The following is a 25,691-nucleotide window of genomic DNA, read 5'->3' as shown; positions in this document are numbered from 1 at the left end:
GCATCATGGTGTGGGGAGCGATCTCCTACACTGGCCGTACACTTCTGGTGATCGTCCAGGGGACACTGAATAGTGCATGGTACATCCAAACCGTCATCGAACCCATCGTTCTACCATTCCTAGACCGGCAAGCGAGCTTGCTGTTCCAACAGGACAATGCACGTCCGCATGTATCTCGTGCCACCCAACGTGCTCTAGAAGGTGTAAGTCAACTACCCTGGCCAGCAAGATCTCCGGATCTGTCCCCCATTGAGCATGTTTGGGACTGGATGAAGCGTCGTCTCACGCGGTCTGCACGTCCAGGACGAACGCTGGTCCAACTGAGGCGCCAGGTGGAAATGGCATGGCAAGCCGTTCCACAGGACTACATCCAGCATCTCTACGATCGTCTCCATGGGAGAATAGCAGCCTGCATTGCTGCGAAAGGTGGATATACACTGTACTAGTGCCGACATTGTGCATGCTCTGTTGCCTGTGTCTATGTGCCTGTGGTTCTGTCAGTGTGATCATGTGATGTATCTGACCCCAGGAATGTGTCAATAAAGTTTCCCCTTCCTGGGACAATGAATTCACGGTGTTCTTATTTCAATTTCCAGGAGTGTAGATGTTAGATGCTATTAATTCAGTCCCCTTCTTGTCAGTATCATGGAGGAGCATTTGAGGCAAAAGTCTCGGTACACTTTTCTCTTCGAGCGTAATATGATTCCCTGTTGGGACTAGGTTTCTATTTAGTTCATCTGCTATATTCAGAAAGTGATTATTAAGTAGTGTACATATATGCGACTTATCAGTATCACAGACATTCCCACTACGCACTGATTCTATATCCTCGACCTGTCTCTACAGACCAGCCAATTCCTTTACGACTGACCATATGATTTCAATTTTATCCTGAGACTTAGATATTCTACAAGATATTCCTAGCCCTTTAGTCAGCCACCCAGGCTGCCTGTTTGTGCAACTACCCTGTTTTGAACGTTCTAACGGAAAGCAACTTTCAAAGCGCACGATCTTGCCACTCTTGTCCCTTGATAAGGTTTACAAAAGCCTCTACGGCAACTAGATCAGATTTCCTAAAAAGTTGGTAACTATATTTAACATGTATTGCAGCACAAAAATCTTTTAGACTTAAAATTTGTGCATCATGATCTGAAAGGCTATTCACCTTTTTGCTAACTGAATGCCGTTCTAGTAATGAGGAATGAACAAAAATATTTATGGTTGTTCTACTGTTCCCTTGCACTCTCGTTGGAAAGAATACGGTTTGCATAAGATTATATGAATTAAGGAGGTCTATCATCATCCTTTTCCTTGCACAATCATTTATACAATTAATATTGAAGTCATCACATGTAACTAACTTTTTGTATTTCCTATAAAGTGAACCAAGAACGTCCTCAAGCTTTAGCAAAAATGTTGTGAAATCGGAGTCTGGGGATCTATAAATAACAACACTTAGAAGTTTACCTCCGTTAAATTTAACCACACCTGCACAACATTCTAACACCTTTTCAATGCAGTACCTTGAAATATCAATTGACTCAAATGGGATGCCGATTTTCACATACATGGCTACTCCCCCACACCGCAAAGAGCTCCTCGAAAAGCTGCCAGCCAACCTGTATCCTGGTAAAGGAAGCCTCTGATTATCTCCTTATTTAAGAAGTGTTCAGATATATCAATAATTTCAGAGTCAACATCTATAAGCAGTTCACTAACTTTATCTCTAATACCTTGTATATTTTGATGAAATATGCTAATTCCCTCATTAATCGGATACCTAAGCTTTGTCGAAAGTGGTTTCCTTGTTAGAGAGACTTACCTTAAGCAGAAATACGTATCAGCTGACTTCAATCCAAAAAAGGTACAGCTCTAACACCCACAACTACCTGAATTTTCCCATGAGTGATCCCACCACCCCTACCTATGCTGTCACCTATAAGCTTTGCCAACCTCCCCTTTCCATACCTGTTGAGGTGCAGGCCGTGTCTAGTGAAACCCGTCCTGCTGATAGACTCCACCGACACCACTGAAATGTGACTCATGCCTTCTGTCATCAGCGCACCCCCAAGTCTCTTGTTATTACGCCTGACGGCTGTTTTGAGATGATGCCGATCGTGACGCTGAAACAGTCCCACGAAATGCACATTCGTGTTGCCAGTCTGAGTGGCTATCTTTTCCAGGTGACCATCTATGTCATACTCCCCATCCCTATCAATACTATTACCAGCCCCACACGCAATCACTACCTGATCCTTTTTAGTAAAATCCCTACATAACCCTCCTATGTTAACAGTCACCTGAGACAATCCTGCATACATGATATATACCAATAATATTTTTGAGTTGTATTTAGCCACACTGTTAGAGCAGGAATGGAGTTGTGTGCGTTGAAAGTATCCTGTCCATGCCAAGATGCAGTTTGCAGATAACGCATAAAAAGTTTCATGTTGCGATTATGTTGACATGATAGGTAGGTCAACTGTGATTATAGCTATTAGACCGAATGTGAGCTGAGGCACCAATGATGTAGACTTAGCGTTACTTGTAAGGCCGCAACAATCGTAACTAAGCATATGAGGGACTGACATTGTCAAAAAGACGGATGTTACAGATGTAACATATACAAGCATTCATAAATTGGAGAAGTAAACTGTGACAAGGTTCAGCTTACCTTGGGTAGCGGCTGTGGAGGTTTCGCTTGCAGCCCGCCGATCTCTATGATGGCTGGCACCAGCGGCTTGGGGTAGTCCGTGCTGAAGTGGGTGTTGACCATCACGAAGCTGACGTTCTTCTCGACCTCGCTGGGCAGCGGCGTAGAGTCACCGAAAAACTTCCTGCTGAGCTCATCCTGCTTCGGCATGTACAAAAACCGGCGGTAGAGAGACGCATAGTTATCGAGCAGAAAGTTTTGCATCCTCTGCGTGAATGTCATGTGGTCGGTCAAAGGCAAAATGTAAGTGTTCACATAGGACGGGTTCTGGAAGTTCCCCACCACCTCATTTGCCCATGGAGGACTGGGGTAGGCTGCGATTCCGATCACTGGAGGGTTGCCGAATTTGCTGATGAATCCCAGCAGGCATTCCTGTAGGCCGTATTCGTTGATGACGAGGTCGAAAGCTTCTTTCTTCGCCAGTTCTAGCAGGTGTCGGGCACCTTTCGACTTTAAGGTGTGACGGCAAGTGGTTACACCCCAGCCGAAAATTTCGCCAACCATGTCCATCTCACTCATTTCAGCGAAGGTCTCGTAGTCGAAATCTTCATGTGCAGCCTCGTATGCCCCTTCTACGAGGATCTCCCGGAGGTTGGGAACGGGTTTCTTCTCCCGGTCTGGAGCGAACACAGTCACCTGGTGACCGCGTTTGGCGAGCTCGAGCGTGAGGGCCCGGTTGAAGATGTGGTGGCTGTGGGAGACGGTGCTCATCAGGCAGAGAATCCTGGCCGACTCACAGAGGCCCGCCAGGCACAGGACCAGTACTGCCGATGCCCACACTGTAGCCCTCCTCATCCTGAAACAGTAGGACATCATCAACTGATAGATGTATGGTAGCATTTAGGGATGATTACGAAGTACATGTTCACAGAGGCCCGTCAGTCAAGGAATTAGATTGTCAAGCTTTCGAAATGCACTCACCAGCATTCTGAAACAATAGAGCATCATCAAGTACTAAAAAAATCTCATGGCTGTGAGAAGTACACTCATGCTCATAAATTAAGGATAATTGCAGAATGTGGTGCCACACAACGTGGTACTACAGAAAACTGGCGCTAATAGCATAGGCATAGCATTGGGAACATACACGACACAGATCTGTAAGTCCGTTGTATTGGTGATAAGTTGAGAAAACCGTCCCGAAACTCATGTGCTACAAAACGTCACTGTTTCCTGCGCATGTACCCCGACATCAAACAGGATATGATCACCATGCACACGTACACAGGCAGCACAACGGGTTGGCATACTCTGGATCAGGTGTTCGACCAGCTACTGGGGTATCAGCCTACCATTCTTGAACCAGTGCCTGTCGGAGCTCCTGAAGTGTCCTAGGGGTTTGAAGACTTGCAGTGATACGTCGACCGAGAGCATCCCAGATGTGACGGATGGGGTTTAGGTCTGGAGAACAGGCAGGCCACTCTGTTCGCCTGATATCTTGTTTCAAAGTACTCCTCCACGATGGCAGCTCAGTGGCGCCGTGCGTTATCATCCATCAGGAGGTAGGTGGGAGCCGCTTCACCACTGAAAAGGCAGAATACTGGTGCAAAATGACATCCCGATACACCTAACCGGTTATTGTTCCTCCATCAAAGACAGGCGGATGTATACGTGCACCAATCATAATCCCACCCCACACCATCAAACCACGACCTTCATACAGGCCTCTTTCAAGGACATTAAGGGATTGGCATCTGGTTCCAGGTCAAGCCAGATGAAAACGAGGCGAGAATCACTGTTCAGACTATACCTGCATTCGTCGTTGAACATAACCTGGGACCACTGTTCCAATGACCATGTACTGTGTTCCTGACACCAGGCTTTTCGGGCTCTCCTGTGACTAGGGGTCAGTGGAATGCACCCCAGGCGAATAAACCATGTCTGTTCAGCCGTCTGTAGACTGTGTGTCTGAAGACAACTGTTCCAGTGGCTACAGTAAGGCTACCTGCAGTGCTCCATGGCCGTCTGCGGGCACTGATGGTGAAATATCGGTCTTCTTTTGGTGTTGTACAGTGTGGACGTCCCGTACTGTAGTGACTGGACACGTTTCCTGTCTGCTGGAATCGTTGCCATAATCTTGAGGTCACACTTTGTGACACACGGAGGTCCCATGCTACGACCTGCTGTGCTTGACCAGCTTCCAGAAGTCCTAGTATTCTGCTCCTCATAACGTCATCAATATGTGTTCTTTGAGCCATTTCCATCACACAGTCATCATAGCACGTCTGAAAAAGTCTGCACACTTATTGGCTACACCATACTCTTACATGCACCAACACACCTCTGCATATGTGGACTGCTGCCAACGCCACCGTGCGACGACCCCATGGTCATACCCTGAGGTGATTTATACCTGTAAACCGCCCACCAGAGCGTTGTTTCACAATGTATCAGCATTATTCTTAGTTTATGAGCATGACTGTAGTTCTCATAAACCAGCTGAGTTTATTGGGCTCACAGAGTCCCATCATAATTGTTATTACTGTTGGAACCTGGATTCTCCTATACTACATCAGGAAATAGAAGAGCATTGCAGATGCATGAATATGGGGTGATTATATACTCTTCACATCTAGTTTCTTGGAGGTCTTACAGTGATGCAGCCGACAAAGGAACGAGACTGTATACTTTCACCTTGCGAAACAGTAGGACGTTAGTGGCTGCGAGATGTGGTGCTCATTATACGTACTTTCTTTTTAGACACACAGAGCCCCACTAAAAAGTGGGCCAGTATGGGCAAAGCTCAGATTTAGTCTTCCACTTCCTGAAAGGTATTATGAATGGATGCAGATATAGTGTCTGCAAAAAATGGTGTTCACTAGGCACAGGAAATTGGCAGACTCACATGTTCCTACTAGACAGAGGAGCAAGCTCATACTGTTGGCTTCCACATCGTGAAACAGTAGGATGTTATCGATGGATATAGCTGTGGTACCTGCAAGAGATGATGATGATGAGTCACAGAATGTAACCAGTCAGAGAGCAGCAAAGCTGTTGCCCAGAAGGTATCCATGGTAAATGTGACGGAAATTATCAACAGGTACAGATGTGAAACGTGTAAAACAAAGTACCAGAATGTTTGACAATGGTAGCTTCACGCTTGACTACACTGCATTGTCAGTAAGCAGTCTGTGATATGCCACACCCAGAACACCAAGATACGATGTTCTCTTCCTGCTGGAACATTCATAGGTGTAATCTCTCTGGACACATCACAAGTACTTTTCTTTGTGAAAGGATTCCGTAGAATACAATAATTACTACTAATTTCTACATGCCTTACAGTATCACGAGAGGATTGTTGATATTTTTCAAAATATCTGTAATCCGATATACCGATATTTTACAAAAATATCATTATCCATCCTCGATGTACCGAACAAATTTATATTTACATCGATATATCGTCGAAAAAAATATAGACGTACTGGACAAATACATTGTAAATATACTGCCAGTTTTAGAGCTGTTTATTTACGTATTAATTTATTATTAGATATTCTGTACATCAACAAGCTAGCAGCGTGTCAACTGTAAATGGCACAACAAAAGGTGTCCGATGGGTCAGTCATTCGGGTTCGTCACATATCGAACTTGTCTGGAACACTTCATGTCGACTTCCCTGTTTTTTCATTTCCGCCAACGCCAGCGACGTAGCAGTTGTAGTGTAAAAATTAGGGGGGGGGGGGGGAGGCTCCCGGCCAACAACGCCATACGATCATTTCATTTCTTTGCGTGGTTAAGTTAAGCGTTGCGGTTTCTGTCGGTAGAGCAGAGCGCCGATTACGTCAGCATTTCCCCTCACACGTCTCCACCCACCACAAAGACCGATCTTGTCATTTAGATTTTTCATCATTATTTTCAGCAACAGTTTTTGAAGAATGCAGATGTAAAGAAATACCACACAAGTTGCGTTAGAAACTATTTTTTAAGGCAACTGCTGTGCTAATTCTTCTTATTGGATATCTTGTTATTGAATTCATATCGCCCCCCCCCCCCCCCCCCCCCCCCCGCCACCACCAGTTGCAAACGGACTTCTCCCTTGTGCCATCTTTGTTCTTTGTTTCACACAGTCAAAGACAAAGACAGCAAGTGGTGAAATCTAAAAAGTAGTAAGACTCCTTTACACAGTGAAACTAAGATTATGTTCTACTACAAAAGAACGACTTCAGATACTTATCGAAAATTGCGATTAAATATAATATAAAATAAAAGTATCCGCACTCGATATTGCCATTTCAATACTGACATATCGGTATATCTTTGAAGAAAATATCACCAGTATATATCGACACCTTTTCTTAGAAAACATCGATGTAACGACATTTTGTCAACAGCCCTAATCACAACCTTTAGACACTCGCAATGAAACTCTTCACAGATGATCCAGTACTGCATTATTTTCTTGTTTGACAGCTTGCTAGTCATGTTCAATATCTGCATCACGACACACACGTAACAAAGTACTTCAGATGTGGTGAGAAGCAGTAATTATCTCAGAAGCATTTATTTATTTATGTCTTTGATTGTTTCACTTTAATTGTTGACAGCATACTAGGCTGTGATTGGCTGTTGGAAATCCCCACCACTGTGAGGTCGCTGATTTCGCCAGGCTGGATTGACCTGTCCCAGCAAATAGGCAACCAGAATGTGAGACGTCATTTGTTTCAGGTTAATGAGCTGCACGTGACTTCGCAAATGTAAGTAAAAATGGCTCTGAGCACTATGGGACTCAACTGCTGTGGTCATCAGTCCCCTAGAACTTAGAACTACTTAAACCTAACTAACCTAAGGACATCACACACAACCATGCCCGAGGCAGGATTCGAAACTGCGACCGTAGCAGTCGCACGGTTCCGTACTGCGTGCCTAGAACCGCGAGACCACCGCGGCCGGCCAAATGTAAGTAAAGTGGGCTGTTGACGCCGTAGGCATACAACTGATAATGGGAAATAATTCTAAGTAATCACAAAATTTTGTTGTTTGTTGTTGTGGTCTTCAGTCCTGAGACTGGTTTGATGCAGCTCTCCATGCTACTCTATCCTGTACAAGCTTCTTCATCTCCCAGTACCTACTGCAACCTACATCCTTCTGAATCTGCTTAGTGTATTCATCTCTTGGTCTTCCTCTACGATTTTCACCCTCCACGCTGCCCTCCAATACGAAATTGCTGATCCCTTGATGCCTCAGAACATGTCCTACCAACCGATCCCTTCTTCTGGTCAAGTTGTGCCACAAACTTCTCTTCTCAGCAATCCGATTCAATACTTCCTCATTAGTTATGTGATCTACCCATCTAATCTTCAGCATTCTTCTTTCGAAAGCTTCTATTCTCTTCTTGTCCAAACTATTTATCATCCATGATTCACTTCCATACATGGCTACACTCCATACAAAATACTTTCAGAAATGACTTCCTGACACTTAAATCTATACTCGATGTTAACAAATTTCTCTTCTTGAGAAACGCTTTCCTTGCCATTGCCAGTCTACATTTTATATCCTCCCTACTTTGGCCATCATCACTTATTTTGCTCCCCAAATAGCAAAACTCCTTTACTACTTTAAGTGTCTCATTTCCTAATCTAATTCCCTCAGCATCACCAGAGTTAATTCGACTACATTCCATTATCCTCGTTTTGCTTTTGTTGATGATCATCTTATATCCTCCTTTCAAGTAACACTATCCATTCCGTTCAACTGCTCTTCCAAGTCCTTTACTGTCTCTGACAGGATTACAATGTCATCGGCGGACCTCAAAGTTTTTATTTCTTCTCCATGGACCTTAATACCTACTCCTAATTTTTCCTTTGTTTCCTTCACTGCTTGCTCAGTATACAGATTGAATAACATCGGGGAGAGACTACAAACCTGTCTCACTCCCTTCCCAACCACTGCTTCCCTTTCATGTCCCTCGAGTCTTATAACTTCCATCTGGTTTCTGTACAAATTGTAAATAGCCTTTCGCTCCCTGTATTTTACCCCTGCCACCTTCATAATTTGCAAAAGATTATTCCAGTCAACATTGTCAAAAGCTTTCTCTAAGTCTACAAATGCTAGAAACATAGGTTTGCCCTTCCTTAATATAGCTTCTAAGGTAAGTCGTATGGTCAGTATTGCCTCATGTGTTCCAACATTTCTACGGAATCCAAACTGATCTTCCCCAAGGTCGGCTTCTACTAGTTTTTCCATTCGTCTGTAAAGAATTCGCGTTAGTATTTTTCAGCTGTGACTTATTAAATTGATACTTCGGTAATTTTCACATCTGTCAACACCTGCTTTCTTTGGGATTGTAATTATTATATTCTTCTTGAAGTCTGAGGGCACTTCGCCTGTCCCATACATCTTGCTCACCAGATGGTAGAGTTTTGTCAGGAATGGCTCTCCCAAGGCCGTCAGTAGTTCCAATGGAATGTTGTCTACTCCTGGGCCTTGTTTCGACTCAGGTCTTTTAGTGCTCTGTCAAACTCTTCAAGCAGTATCGTATCTCCCGTTTCATTTTCATCTACATCCTCTTCCATTTCCATAATATTGTCCTCAAGTACATCGCGCTTGTATAGACCCTCTATATACTCCTTCCACCTTTCTGCTTTCCCTTCTTTGCTTAGAACTGGGTTTCCATCTGAGCTCTTAATATTCATACAAGTGGTCCTCTTTTCTCCAAATGTCTCTTTAATTTTCCTGTAGGCCGTATCTATCTTACCCCTAGTGAGATAAGCCTCTACAACCTTACATTTGTCCTCTAGCCATCCCTGCATTTTGCACATCCTGTCGATCTCATTTTTGAGTCGTTTGTATTGCTTTTTGCCTGCTTCATTTACTGCATTTTTATTTTTTCTCCTTTTATCAATTAAATTCAATATTTCTTCTGTTACCCAAGGATTTCTACTATCCCTCGTCTTTTTACCTACTTGACCCTCTGCTGCCTTCACTACTTCATCCCTCAAAGTTACTCATTCTTCTTCTATTGTCTTTCTTTCCCCCATTGCTGCGAATTGCTCCCTTATGCTCTCGTTGTAACTCTATACAACCTCTGGTTCTTTTAGTTTATCCAGGTCCCATCTCCTTAAATTCCCACCTTTTTGCAGTTTCTTCATTTTTAATCTACCAATAGATTGTGGTCAGAGTCCACATCTGCCCCTGGAAATGTCTTACAATTTAAAACCTGGTTCCTAAATTTCTGTCGTATCATTATATAATCTATCTGAAACCTGTCAGTATCTCCAGGCTTCTTCCATGTATACAACCTTCTTTTATGGTTCTTGAACCAAGTGTTAGTTATGATTAAGTTGTGCTCGGTGCAAAATTCTACCGGGCGGCTTCCTCTTTCATTTCTTTGCACCAGTCCGTATACACCTACTACGTTTCCTTCTCTCCCATTTCCTACTACCGAATTCCAGTGACCCATGACTATTAAATTTTCGTCACACTTCACTATCTGAATAATTTCTTTTATTTGATCATACATTTCTTCAATTTCTTTACAAAATAGTGCAGCGAATTATGTTTGTACAACAAAATTATGTTTATAGGTAAAGTGGTTTGTTAGCTTGCCTACCAAACTCCTGGTAAAATTAATTAATTGCCGGAGACATGTTATCAAACTGCTATAATGTGCAGACGGTACTACTGAACCCAAAAATGTAAACAAAAAAGTTAATGACAACAACAAACGATAACGGTTTTTTGAGCGAATTGCTTGCATAATTATTACTTAAAACATGTTTACATTTTACAGAACTAAATAAAGAATACTCACTGTATAATGTGCAAGCAGTAAAGGAAACAAAAGAAAAATTCGGAGTAGGTATTAAAATCCATGGAGAAGAAATAAAAACTATGAGGTTCGCCGATGACATTGTAATTCTATCAGAGACAGTAAAGGACTTGGAAGAACAGTTGAACGGAATGGACAGTGTCTTGAAAGGAGGATATAAGATGAACATCAACAAAAGCAAAACGAGGATAATGGAATGTGGTCGAATTAAGTCGGGTGATGCAGAGGGAATTAGATTAGGAAATGAGACACTTAAAGTAGTAAAGGGGTTTTGCTATTTGGGGAGCAAAATAACTAATGATTGTCGAAGTAGAGAGGATATAAAATATAGACTGGCAATGGCAAGGAAAGCGTTTCTGAAGAAGAGAAATTTGTTAACACCGAGTATAGATTTAACTGTCAGGAAGTAGTTTCTAAAAGTATTTGTATGGAGTGTAGCCATGTATGGAAGTGAAACTTGGATGATAAATAGTTTGGACAAGAAGAGAATAGAAGCTTTCGAAATGTGGTACTACAGAAGAATGCTGAAGATTAGATGGGTAGATCACATAACTAATGAGGAAGTACTGAATCGGATTGCGGAGAAGAGAAGTTTGTGGCACAACTTGACCAGAAGAAGGGATCGGTTGGTAGGACATGTTCTGAGGCATCAAGGGATCAGCAATTTCGTATTGGAGGGTAGTGTGGAGGGTAAAATCGTAGAGGGTGACCAAGAGATGAATACACTAAGCAGATTCAGAAGGATGTTGGTTGCAGTAAGTACTGGAATATGAAGAAGCTTGCACAGGATAGAGTAGCGTGGAGAGCTGCATCAAACCAGTCTCAGGACTGAAGACAACAACAACTGACCATGGCACAAAGATGTTAAATATGTTTTGTTTATATAAAACACATATGTTTGCGTAACTCACAGACTTGATATGTAGTACAATAACTTATTTCACAGCACCAAAATTAGTTTTACACGTCGTCCACGCTACCTGAAACTAATTCAGCAAATAAGTAACTGACATGGACAGTGAGAACTCAAATGGTTCTGAGCACTATGGGACTTAACATCTATGGTCATCAGTCCCCTAGAACTTAAACTACTTAAACCTAACCAACCTAAGGACATCACATAACACCCAGTCATCAGGAGGCAGAGAAAATCCCTGACTCCGCCGGGAATGGAACCCGGGAACCCGGGCGTGGGAAGCAAGAACGCTACCGCACGACCACGAGCTGCGGACACAGTGGGAACAGCAGGGAAAAATTAGGCAGACTGATGATGTAAGAAATGTAGACATAGTGTTCAAATCGGCGAACAACGAATTAGGTGATAATACTAACAAGACGAAGGTGTATTGTGATATGAAAACTCTGCGTGTGTGTGAAATCTTATGGGACTTAACTGCTAAGGTCATCAGTCCCTAAGCTTACCCACTACTTAACCTAAACTATCGTAAGGATAAACACAAACACCCATGCCCGGTGGAGCACTCGAACCTCCGCCGGGATCAGCTGCACAGTCCATAACTGCAGTGATATGACAACTGACATGCGGCAATGCATGTGGGAGTTTTCTTTGCATGGCCTTAGGTGGATTCAATAGGTGTTGAAATCTCTAGAGAATTCAGCTAAGAGATAGTTGATGCAAAAGTGTGTAATAGCTACCCTGGGATGAAATGGGACAAGAGGGTAAGTCGTGATGGAAGACATGAAACCAATCAGAAGACTGATAGTGTAATGAAAAAGAAACAGGTGAGAGTAGTAGGCTAAAGAAAGCCCAGTGTAGGCGCTGCTGTAAATGAAAACAGTAGCGCCACGCCTGCCACCATAAGAGTAACGAGCGGTACCTTGTTAGCTGCTGAGAGTTGGCTGCAGTCCCTCGTCTCGTCGTTGCCGTTGGTGTGGCCAGACTGCGCCGCCATCACCGCCTCCGCCTCCGCCGTCCGAATAGGGACAAGTGGTCTGACCTTGTCAGGGCATTAACGGAACGAGCCGCCGATGCTGGGGGCAGAGAGGGGCTCACTGCTCATGGCGAGAGGGTCACCACAGGCCCGAGGCAGACGTTCTGCTGTGGTCGGGATGACGGTAATCGCTGAAACAAGCGGTTTCGGTTACATCGTCTGGTTTTATCTGACTGTTGAAACCGTTCAAGTTTACAGGTTTTCGAAATACCCGATTATCCGTTTTTCTACCGCTCATTAAACGTAGACGTCGCACAAACGTTCAAATCTCTTACCACTTCCTCTGACTTACATGTTTCAAGATACACTATTGGCCATTAAAACTGCCACACCAAGAAGAAATGCAGATGATAAACGGGTATTCATTGGACAAATATATTATACTAGAACTGACATGTGACTACATTTTCACGCAATTTGGGTGCATAGATCCTGAGAAGTCAGTACCGAGAACAACCACTTCTGGCCGTAATAACGGCCTTGATACGCCTGGGCATTGGGTCAACAGAGCTTGGATGGTGTGTACAGATACAGCTGCCCATGCAGCTTCAACCTGATACCGCAATTCATCTAGAGCAGTGACTGGCGTATTGTGACGAGCCAGTTGCTCGGCCACCATTGTTGTTGCTGTTGTTGTGGTCTTCAGTCCTGAGACTGGTTTGATGCAGCTCTCCATGCCACTCTATCCTGTGCAAGCTTCTTCATCTCCCAATACCTACTGCAACCTACATCCTTCTGAATCTGCTTAGTGTATTCATCTCTTGGTCTCCCTCTACGATTTTTACCCTCCACGCTGCCCTCCAATACGAAATTGCTGATCCCTTGATGCCTCAGAACATGTCCTACCAACCGATCCCTTCTTCTGGTCAAGGTGTGCCACAAACTTCTCTCCTCCCCGATCGTATCCAATACTTCCTCATTAGTTATGTGATCTACCCATCTAATCTTCAGCATTCTTATGTAGCACCACATTACGAAAGCTTCTATTCTCTTCTTGTCCAAACTATTCATCGTCCACGTTTCACTTCCATACATGGCTACACTCCATACAAATACTTTCAGAAATGACTTCCTGACACTTAAATCTATACTCGATGTTAACAAATTTCTCTTCTTGAGAAACGCTTTCCTTGCCATTGCCAGTCTACATTTTATATCCTCTCTACTTCGACCATCATCAGTTATCTTGCTCTCCAAATAACAAAACTCCTTTACTACTTTAAGTGTCTCATTTCCTAATCTAATTCCCTCAGCATCACCAGAGTTAATTCGACTACATTCCATTATCCTCGTTTTGCTTTTGTTGATGTTCATCTTATATACTCCTCTCAAGACACTGTCCATTCCATTCAATGCTCTTCCAAGTCCTTTGCTGTCTTTGACAGAACTACAATGTCATCGGCGAACCTCAAGGTTTTTATTTCTTCTCCATGGATTTTAATACCTACTCCGAATTTTTCTTTTGTTTCCTTTACTGCTTGCTCAATATACAGATTGAATAACATCGGGGAGAGGCTACAACCCTGTCTTACTCCCTTCCCAACCACTGCTTCCCTTTCATGTCCCTCGCCTCTTATAACTGCCATCTGGTTTCTGTACAAATTGTAAATAGCCTTTGTGGTTTTACCTCACATTTTCAAAATTCTACAGACGTGCGGGCCATTTGGGGAAGGATACCTTACAAAGTGCTCCAGATATCGATAGCATGGTTAGATCGTCTGCACCTCTCATTGCTGCGGCTCTGGGACTCTACCTGCAATTCAGCTATTTTGGGGAGGACACACACTGGGATACGTCATCTTCTACTATTCTCTGCTGTCCTCTTTTGTACCCATCACAACATTGGATTTCTCTGCAACCAGTATCCAGTGCGGTAGTCAGTCAGTCGTGATAGGGCCGTCAGGCACCATCTCGATCGTATCCCCTGACAACACAGTGATTGCACTGCCAATGCCTGAGCTGTATGTCCCCATGTATGCCAAGCAGTAGATGCCTATCTTCGTGGGGAATCAAGACTCCCAGCAACGGAAATCGCGCCAGGTGGCCTTTGCTCTGGCTGGATGGCGCCGATGGAGAGCCCCTGACTGGAGTGGGTGACATCAGGGCGGATGACCTGCAATGAAGCGGACCAAGTCTTCCCCTGCATCAGCAGTATGCAGGAAGGGCAAAGTAGATTACAGTGCTGACTGGTATTACCCTAAATCGTTCCCCTACCTAACTGCGCCATAGTGGGAATGTAGGACCATGGAAAAAGAGAGAGCCTTATATGTGGAGGTACTTAGTCTGGAGAAGAACCGATAGGGTCTACTATCTGGCTACAATGCCTCTATTTTTTGTGGAAAACCTAGGAAGACAAGTTTGGGGAAGCAGCTGCGCTGTCAAAGATGAGAAATGGGACAGTCCTCATTCAGATTGCATCCCTTGCCCAGTCCCAGGCATTGCTCGCCTCTCACCAGCTGGGTGATATTCCTCTTTCCGTCGACCCCCCTCCCCCCATAATCCAGGGGATTATTTTCCATCGCAGACTTCTCTTGCAGTTTGACGAGGAGCTCAGGTCCAATTTAGAATGGCCGGGTGTTCACATTATCCAGCGTGTCCATAGGGACCAAAGACAATAGGGTTGCCACCAGAGCCTTCATCTTGGACTTTTAGGGTGATTCATTGCCTGAAAGGTCAAGTTGATGGTATACAAATGTGACATAAAATCATACATCCCCCTACTTACATTGTGCTTTAAGTGCTAACACATGTCTTCCCATTCAATTCCAGCGCCACATGTCTAGACTGCGGACGTCTGATGCATCTGAATACTCTATGTGCACCAAATCCCTCCTGTGCCAGCTGTGGACAGCACCACTCCTTCTGCTCGCCAGACTGCACAATACTCCAAAAAGAGCGAAAAATTATGGAGTGCGAGACCCTGGACTAACTGACTTCCCACAAGGCTAAACAGAAATATGAACGGTTGCACCCCATCCATTTGACATCTACGTATGCTGCAGCTGTGTTGACATCATCTGTACTGGCGATGGTAGCTTCTTCACTTCTGCTTTGTACAGTGGGCCTCAGGACCGCCCTATTACATTCCCCTGCCCCTTGGTGGTTTGGGGAGTGCCTCTTCAAATGCCAGGGAAGTCGGTCCTCACACCCTAGTCGGCGAAACAACAGCCTCCTCCTTCCGCATGGAAGGGGCCCTTGGGACTCTCTCTTCCTAGGTCTCCACCAATAAGAAGTGACTGAAAGAGTCACAAGCTGCTGGACGAAGGGCTTCATGATTGTGCTCTGTGCCTGAAGCTACTTTCAAGAAGTCCTCCCAGCAGGCCCCTAAAGAGAAGCGAGAGAGCAAGCAGACGAAGAAGTTTGCTAAGGAACAGGAGACACCAGTGGCCTCAACACCACCACTACCTTACAGTTTAGCATCTGAGGACAAGGTGGGGGCTCCAGCACCACCAGTCCCCCATGGGTCTGAGCACATGGAGGTTCTGATGACCCCTGAGGACCTAGAGATCGCCGGCGCCTCGGATGCAATGGTACTGGATGCGAACACTCAGCTGGTGATACTGAGGCGTAATTTGCCTCCTCGGTCCCTTCAGGCCTTCCCAGATGACAGAAAGCGTCATTCTTCAGTGGTTCAGTGGAACTGCAGCGGTGTTTCCTCTCACGTGACTGAGTTACATCAACTTTTGAGCGTTACAGCTGCTTTTTTTCATTCTCCTTCAGGAAACTTGGTTTCCTGAAATGCAGAGCCCTGCTCTCCATGGCTATTGGGGGTACTACAAAATCCGTACTGACTGTGACAGACGGTCAGGTGAAGTTTGTACCTATGTCCTTACCTCTGTCTGTAGCAAATCTGTGCCCCCTTCAAACAACTTTAAATGTTGTGGCTGTCAGGGTGAGGACAACATAGCAAATTATCGTCTGTAACATCGACATATTCTCCAGATGGTAATGTGCTGCACCTTATACAGGATGGTCCATTGATCGTGACCGGGGCAAATATCTCACAAAATAAGCGTCAAACGAAGAAACTACAAAGAACGAAACTTGTCTAGCATGAAGGGGGAAACCAGATGGCGCTGTGGCTGGCCCACTAGATGGCGCTACTATAGGTCAAACGGATATCAACAACGTTTTTTTTTAAATATGATCCCCGATTTTTTATTACGTATTCGTGTAGTGCGTAAAGAAATATGAACGTTTTAGCTGGACTACTTTATTCGCTTTGTGATAGATGGCTCTGTAATAGTCACAATCATATGGCTCACAATTTTAGACGAACAGTTGGTAAGAGGTTGGTTTCTTAAATTAAAATACAGAACGTAGGTACGTTGGAACAATTTATTTCGGTTGTTCCAAAATGATACATGTACCTTTGTGAACTTATCATTTCCGAGAACGCATGCTGTTACAGCGTGATTGCCTGTAAATACCACATTAATGCAATAAATGCTCAAAACGATTTCCGTCAACCTCTATGCGTTTAACGACATTCCTCTCAATAGCGGGTAGTTCGCCTTCTGTAATGTTGGCACATGCATTGACAATGCGCTGACGCATGTTTTCAGGCGTTGTCGGTGGATCACGATAGCAAATATCCTTCAACTTTCCCCACAGAGACACATCCGGGGACGTCAGATCCGGTGAACGTGCGGGACATGCTACGGTCATTGGACGACCAATCCACCTGTCATGAAATGTGCTATTCAATACCGCTACAATCGCACGCGAGCTATGTGCCGGACATCCATCATGTTGGAAGTACATCGCCATTCTGTCATGCTGTGAAACATCTTGTAGTAACATCAGTAGAACATTACGTAGGACATCAGCATACATTGCACCATTCCGATTGCCATCGATAAAATGGGGGCCAATTATCCTTCCTCCCATAATGCCGCACCATATACATTGTGTTACAAAAAAGTACGGCCAAACTTTCAGGAAACATTCCTCACACAGAAATAAAGAAAAGATGTTATGTGGACATGTGTCCGGAAACGCTTAATTTCCATGTAAGAGCTCATTTTAGTTTCGTCAGTATGTACTGTACTTCCTCCATTCACCTCCAGTTGGCCCAATTGAAGGAAGGTAATGGTGACTTCGGTGATTGTGTTGACATGCGACTCATTGCTCTACAGTACTAGTATCAAGCACATCAGTACGTAGCATCAACAGGTTAGTGTTCATCACGAACGTGGTTTTGCATTCAGTGCAATGTTTACAAATGCGGAGTTGGCAGATGTCCATTTGATGTATGGATTAGCAGGAGGCAATAGCCGTGGCGCGGTACGTTTGTATCGAGACAGATTTCCAGAACGAAGGTGTCCCGACGGGAAGACGTTCGAAGCAAATGATCGGCATCTTAGGGAGCACGGAACATTCCAGCCTATGACTCGCGAGTGGGGAAGACCTAGAACGACGAGGACACCTGCAATGGACGAGGCAATTCGTCGTGCAGTTGACGATAACCCTAATGTCAGCGCCAGAGAAGTTGCTGCTGTACAAGGTAACGTTGACCACGTCACTGTATGGAGAGTGCTACGGAAGAACCAGTTGTTTCCGTGCCATGTGCAGCGTGTGCACGCACTATCAGCAACTGACTGGCCGCCACGGGTACACTTCTGCGAATGGTTCATCCAACAATGTGTCAATCCTCATTTGAGTGCAAATGTTCTCTTTACGGATGAGGCTTCATTCCAACGTGATGAAATTTTTTTCACAATCGACATGTGTGGGCTGACGAGAATCCGCACGCAATTGTGCAATCACGTCATCAACACAGATTTTCTGTGAACGTTTGTGCAGGCATTGTTGGTGATGTCTTGATTGGGCACCATGTTCTTCCACCTACGCTCAATGGAGCACGTTATCATGATTTCATACGGGATACTCTACCTATGCTGCTAGAACATGTGCCTTTACAAGTACGACACAACATGTGGTTCATGCACGATGGAGCTCCTGCACATTTCAGTTAGAAGTGTTCGTACGCTTCTGAACAACAGATTCGGTGACCGATGGATTGGTAGAGGCGGACCAATTCCATGGCCTCCACGCTCTCCTGACCTCAACCCTCTTGACTTTCATTTATGGGGGGCATTTGAAAGCTCTTGTCTACGCAACCCCGGTGCCAAATGTAGAGACTCTTCGAGCTCGTATTGTGGACGGCTGTGATACAATACGCCATTCTCCAAGACTGCATCAGCGCATCAGGGATTCGATGCGACGGAGGGTGGATGCATGTATCCTCGTTAACGGAGGACATTTTGAACATTTCCTATAACAAAGTGTTTGAAGTCACGCTGGTACGTTCTCTTGCTGTGTGTTTCCATTCCATGATTAATGTGATTTGAAGAGAAGTAAGAAAATGAACACTAACATGGAAAGTAAGCGTTTCCGGACACATGTCCACATAACATATTTTCTTTCTTTGTGTGTGAGGAATGTTTCCTGAAAGTTTGGCCGTACCTTTTTGTAACACCCTGTATTAACCTGCCCCGGTCGCATATGTTCCACTTGTCGCAGCCATCGTGGATTTTCCGTTGTCCAACAGTGCATATTATGCCGGTTTACGTTACCGCTGTTTGTTAATGACGCTTCGTCGTTAAATAGAACGCGTGCAAAAAATCTGTCATCGCCCCGTAATTTCTCTTGTGCCCAGTGGCAGAACTGTACACGACGTTCAAAGTCGTCGCCATGGAATTCCTGATGCATAGAAATATGGTACAGGTGCAATCGATGTTGATGTAGCATTCTCAACACCTACTTTGTGCGATTCTCGCGCAATTTGTCTGATACTGATGTGCGGATTAGCCGCGACATCAGCTAAAATACCTACTTGGGCATCATCATTTGTTGCTGGTCGGGTTGACGTTTCACACGTGGCTGAACACTTCCTGTTTCCTTAAATAACGTAACTATCCGGCGAACGGCCCGGACACTTGAATGATGTCGTCCAGGATACCGAGCAGCATACATAGCACACAGCCGTTGGGCATTTTGATCACACATCAACACAATATCGACCTTTTCCGCAATTGGTAAACGGTCCATTTTAACACGGAACCATGGACCTTGCCGTTGGTGGGGAGGCTTGCGTGCCTCAGCGATACAGATGGCCGTACTGTAGGTGCAACCACAACGGAGGGGTATCTGTTGAGAGGCCAGACAAACGTGTGGTTCCTGAAGAGGGGCAGCAGCCTTTTCAGTAGTTGCAGGGGCAACAGTCTGGATGATTGACTGATCTGGCCTTGCAACATTAACCAAAACGGCCTTGCTGTGCTGGTACTGCGAATGGCTGAAATCAAGGGGAAACTACAGCCGTAATTTTTCCCGAGGACATGCAGCTTTACTGTATGATTAAATGATGATGGCATCCTCTTGGGTAAAATATTCCGGAGGTAAAATAGTCCCCCATTCGGATCTCCGGGCTGGGACTACTCAGGAGGATGTCGTTATCAGGAGAAAGAAAACTGGCGTTCTACGGATCGGAGTGTGGAATGTCAGATCCCTTAATCGGGCAGGTAGGTTAGAAAATTTAAAAAGGGAAATGGATAAGTTAAAGTTAGATATAGTGGGAATTAGTGAAGTTCGGTGGCAGGAGGAACAAGACGTCTGGTCAGGTGACTACAGGGTTATAAACACAAAATCAAATAGGGGTAATGCAGGAGTAGGTTTAATAATGAATAGGAAAATAGGAATGCGGGTAAGCTACTACAAACAGCATAGTGAACGGATTATTGTGGCCAAGATAGATACGAAGCCCACACCTACTACAGTAGTACAAGTTTATATGCCAACTAGCTCTGCAGATGATGAAGAAATTGAAGAAATGTACGATGAAATAAAAGAAATTATTCAGATAGTCAAGGGAGACGAAAATTTAATAGTAATGGGTGACTGGAATTCGAGTGTAGGAAAAGGGAGAGAAGGAAACATAGTAGGTGAATATGGATTGGGGCTAAGAAATGAAAGAGGAAGCCGCCTAGTAGAATTTTGCACAGAGCACAACTTAATCATAGCTAACACTTGGTTTAAGAATCATGAAAGAAGGTTGTATACGTGGAAGAACCCTGGAGATACTAAAAGGTATCAGATAGATTATATAATGGTAAGACAGAGATTTAGGAACCAGGTTTTAAGTTGTAAGACATTTCCAGGGGCAGATGTGGACTCTGACCACAATCTATTGGTTATGACCTGTAGATTAAAACTGAAGAAACTGCAAAAATGTGGGAAATTAAGGAGATGGGACCTGGATAAACTGAAAGAACCAGAGGTTGTACAGAGTTTCAGGGAGAGCATAAGGGAACAATTGACAGGAATAGGGGAAAGAAATACAGTAGAAGAAGAATGGGTAGCTCTGAGGGATGTAGTAGTGAAGGCAGCAGAGGATAAAGTAGGTACAAAGACGAGGGCTGCTAGAAATCCTTGGGTAACAGAAGAAATATTGAATTTACTTGATGAAAGGAGAAAATATAAAAATGCAGTAAATGAAGCAGGCAAAAAGGAATACAAACGTCTCAAAAATGAGATCGACAGGAAATGCAAAATGGCTAAACAGGGATGGCTAGGGGACAAATGTAAGGATGTAGAAGGTTATCTCACTAGGGGTAAGACAGATACTGCCTACAGGAAAATTAAAGAGACCTTTGGAGAGAAGAGAACCACGGGTATGAATATCAAGAGCTCAGGTGGCTGCCCAGTTCTAAGCAAAGAAGGGAAGGCAGAAAGGTGGAAGGAGTATATAGAAGGTTTATACAAGGGTGATGTACTTGAGGACAATATTATGGAAATGGAAGAGGATGTAGATGAAGACGAAATGGGAGATACGATACTGCGTGAAGAGTTTCACAGAGCACTGAAAGACCTGAGTCGAAACAAGGCCCCCGGAGTATACAACATTCCATTAGAACTACTGACGGCCTTGGGACAACCAGTCCTGACAAAAATCTACCAGCTGGTGAGCAAGATGTATGAGACAGGCGAAATACCCTCAGACTTCAAGAAGAATATAATAATTCCAATCCCAAAGAAAGCAGGTGCTGACAGATGTGAAAATTTCCGAACTATCAGTTCAATAAGCCACGGCTGCAAAATACTGACGCGAATTATTTACAGACGAATGGAAAAACTGGTAGATGCAGACCTCGGGGAAGATCAGTTTGGATTCCGTCGAAATGTTGGAACACATGAGGCAATACTGACCTTACGACTTATCTTAGAAGAAAGATTAAGAAAAGGCAAACCTACGTTTCTAGCATTTGTAGACTTAGAGAAAGCTTTTGACAATGTTGACTGGAATACTCTTTTTCAAATTCTAAAGGTGGCAGGGGTAAAATACAGGGAGCGAAAGGCTATTTATAATTTGTACAGAAACCAGGTGGCAGTCATAAGAGTCGAGGGGCATGAAAGGGAAGTAGTGGTTGGGAAAGGAGTGAGACAGGGTTGTAGCCTCTCCCCGATGTTATTCAATCTGTATATGGAGCAAGCAGTAAAGGAAACAAAAGAAAAATTTGGAGTAGGTATTAAAATTCATGGAGACGAAGTAAAAACTTTGAGGTTCGCCGATGACATTGTAATTCTGTCAGAGACGGCAAAGGACTTGGAAGAGCAGTTGAACGGAATGGGCAGTGTTTTGAAAGGAGGATATAAGATGAACATTAACAAAAGCAAAACGAGGATAATGGAAAGTAGTCAAATTAAATCGGGTGATGCTGAGGGAATTAGATTAGGAAATGAGACACTTAAAGTAGTAAAGGAGTTTTGCTATTTAGGAAGTAAAATAACTGATGATGGTCGAAGTAGAGAGGATATAAAATGTAGACTGGCAATGGCAAGGAAAGCGTTTCTGAAGAAGAGAAATTTGTTAACATCGAATATAGATTTATGTATCAGGAAGTCGTTTCTGAAAGTATTTGTTTGGAGTGTAGCCATGTATGAAACATGGACGATAACTTGTTTGGACAAGAAGAGAATAGAAGGTTTCGAAATGTGGTGGTACAGAAGAATACTGGAGATAAGGTGGATAGCGCACGTAACTAATGAGGAGGTATTGAATAGGATTGGGGAGAAGAGAAGTTTGTGGCACAACTTGACTAGAAGAAGGGATCGGTTGGTAGGACATGTTTTGAGGCATCAAGGGATCACAAATTTAGCATTGGAGGGCAGCGTGGAGGGTAAAAATCGTAGAGGGAGACCGAGAGATGAGTACACTAAGCAGATTCAGAAGGATGTAGGTTGCAGTAGGTGCTGGGAGATGAAGCAGCTTGCACAGGATAGAGTAGTATGGAGAGCTGCATCAAACCAGTCTCAGGACTGAAGACAACAACAACAACAACATGTACCATGAGGGCAAATACCGTCCGCACTGGCGTAATGTTACGTGATACCACTTACTTACACGTTTGTGACTATTACAGCGCATCTATCACAAAGTGAAAAAAGTCGTCCAACTAAATCATTCATATTTCTTTACGTACTACACGAATACGTAATAAAAATGGGGTTCCTATTACAAAAAGGCAGTTGATATCCATTTGACCTACGGCAGGGCCATCCTGCGCGACAACCATAGCGCTGTCTGGTTTCCCCCGTTCAAGTTAGACGAGTTTCGTTCCTTGTAGTTTTTTAGTTTGATGCTTATTTCGTGAGATATTTGGTTCGGTCACTTTCAAGGACCCCTCTGTGTAGGCTGCTCTGATTTCCGAACTCTCTCCACCATTTCTACTTCTGTGTGACTTTTACATCCATAAGTCCTCGTGGGGTGGAACCAAGATTACTGGCAATTGTAAAGATGTCGAAGATCTAGTAACACAACTCGATCTTTGCCTCCTAAGTACAGGTGCTCTCACAGATTTCGGTGTGAAACATGTCATATACTTGGCCTTTGTTCTCTGGGTTTGATGTTCTGGCCTTCTCCCGCGCATCCTTTGGAGAGCTCACGTCGACCTGTGTGGTAGTGACCACATTCCATTATTCCTGTCGCTTCCTCAGCGAGACTCACTTGGTTGGTTACCCAGATGCGATCTTACTAAGGCTGACTGGTGCGGTTACACTTCTGCTAGCACTATTGAATCTTCCTGTGTTGCACGGCAACATCGATGAAGTTATACAGACCGGCACTACTACCACTCTTGCCGCAGCTGAATCGGCAATACGTTGTTCCTCAGATTACACCCAGTGGAAGACAGTGCCTTGGTGGTCGCCGGAAAACTCTGCAGCCATTACCATGCGCAGGACCTCCAAAGTCATAAGCGCCACCCATCCCTGGAGCATCTCATTGCCTTTCAATGGCTTTGTGCTTTGGCGTGTCAGCTCATCAGACAACGGAAGCAGGAGTGTTGGGAACGATACGTCTCCAACGTTAGCGCACGAACCTCTCCTTCCCAGGTTTGGAACAAGCTCAGATGTATTTATGGGCACCAGACCTCAGCAGACATACCTGGAATTACCCCGCTTGAAGATGTATGTGATGATCCGGATGTAATCGCAGAATGTCTTGCCGAGCATTATGCTCGCACCGCTGGATCTAAGAATTACCGCCCTTGCTGATAGTCCTGACACAACTACGTGACTGGACTGCCGCCATTCCCAAATGATTAAACACCTGACAGTGGATTATCAGCGCCACCATCTTCAACCGAATCTGGGGCCATGGCGCATCCCCCTAGCATTGTTGCAATATCAAGGCCTGGTAATAACACGCTAGATGTGGATAGCTATCGTCCTATAAATACCGTAAAATATTGGTTATTTCGAATTAAAATGCCGGTATCCATTTCATCCGGTCGGTTTTTCGTTTCGTTACGTTGTGGTCGCTAAGACGAGCTACTTGTTCCGACACGTATGGAGCAGAATTAGGGAGCAGAACGAAATTGCTACTGGGACAGACGGTGGTACCTTTTGTTTTTATTGACTCTTGTTGGTTTATTGTTTTTATTATGAGAAATTATGTTCACGAATATCAATTTCAGAGAAATATTTTTTACAAAATAGTTTCTCATTGTAAATTTTACCACAGATTTGAAAAAGTAAAACTAGTGAGGGGGAGAGAGGAGGTGAGTGGAAGATTGTATAGTTGAAGAAGTGAGTTCGGGCACCTAAAAGTTTAGAAGTTAAGTACTGGCTCTGACCTTTACAAGCATTCACATGTCTCCAGTCGACGTCTACATCTAACCGCAATCCAACTTATGGTGTGTGGCAGAGAGTACAGTGTCTAACACTGTTGTTTTTCTCTTTTCCTGTTCCAGTGGCGAATGGTTCGTGGGAAGAACGATTGCTAGTAAGCCTCTGTGTGGGTTCGAATCCCTTTAATTTTGTCATGATGGTGATTTCGTGATATATATATATATATATATATATATATATATATATATATATATATATATATATATATATATATATATATATATATACTCCTGGAAATGGAAAAAAGAACACATTGACACCGGTGTGTCAGACCCACCATACTTGCTCCGGACACTGCGAGAGGGCTGTACAAGCAATGATCACACGCACGGCACAGCGGACACACCAGGAACCGCGGTGTTGGCCGTCGAATGGCGCTAGCTGCGCAGCATTTGTGCAAGGCTGCCGTCAGTGTCAGCCAGTTTGCCGTGGCATACGGAGCTCCATCGCAGTCTTTAACACTTGTAGCATGCCGCGACAGCGTGGACGTGAACCGTATGTGCAGTTGAGCGAGGGCGTATAGTGAGCATGCGGGAGGCCGGGTGGACGTACCGCCGAATTGCTCAACACGTGGGGCGTGAGATCTCCACAGTACATCGATGTTGTCGCCAGTGGTCGGCGGAAGGTGCACGTGCTCGTCGACCTGGGACCGGACCGCAGCGACGCACGGATGCACGCGAAGACCGTAGGATCCTACGCAGTGCCGTAGGGGACCGCACCGCCACTTCCCAGCAAATTAGGGACACTGTTGCTCCTGGGGTATCGGCGAGGACCATTCGCAACCGTTTCCATGAAGCTGGGCTACGGTCCCGCACACCGTTAGGCCGTCTTCCGCTCACGCCCCAACATCGTGCAGACCGCCTCCAGTGGTGTCGCAACAGGCGTGAATGGAGGGACGAATGGAGACGTGTCGTCTTCAGCGATGAGAGTCGCTTCTGTCTTGGTGCCAATGATGGTCGTATGCGTGTTTGGCGCCGTGCAGGTGAGCGCCACAATCAGGACTGCATACGACCGAGGCACACAGGGCCAACACCCGGCATCATGGTGTGGGGAGCGATCT

The 25,691-nt window shown here is 44.6% G+C and overlaps 1 protein-coding gene across 1 annotated transcript in view; it reads right to left on the bottom strand.

Moving 5' to 3' along the window:
- Positions 1-12,396, bottom strand: part of LOC126291809 (UDP-glucosyltransferase 2-like) — an 88,552-nt gene extending 76,156 nt beyond the window's left edge. Inside the window, exons 1-2 of the mRNA XM_049985505.1 lie at positions 12,329-12,396; positions 2,675-3,509 (exon numbers count right to left, since the gene is read on the bottom strand). Coding sequence (XP_049841462.1) covers positions 2,675-3,508 — 834 coding nt within the window. The 5' untranslated portion in view covers position 3,509; positions 12,329-12,396. The remainder of the gene's footprint in view (positions 1-2,674; positions 3,510-12,328) is intronic.
- Positions 12,397-25,691: the final 13,295 nt, after the last annotated feature.

Source organism: Schistocerca gregaria, chromosome 9 (genome assembly GCF_023897955.1).
Source record: "Schistocerca gregaria isolate iqSchGreg1 chromosome 9, iqSchGreg1.2, whole genome shotgun sequence".
Taxonomy (NCBI): domain Eukaryota; kingdom Metazoa; phylum Arthropoda; class Insecta; order Orthoptera; family Acrididae; genus Schistocerca; species Schistocerca gregaria.
Note: the sequence above shows the minus strand (reverse complement) of the source record. Positions and strands in the feature narration are given on the sequence as shown.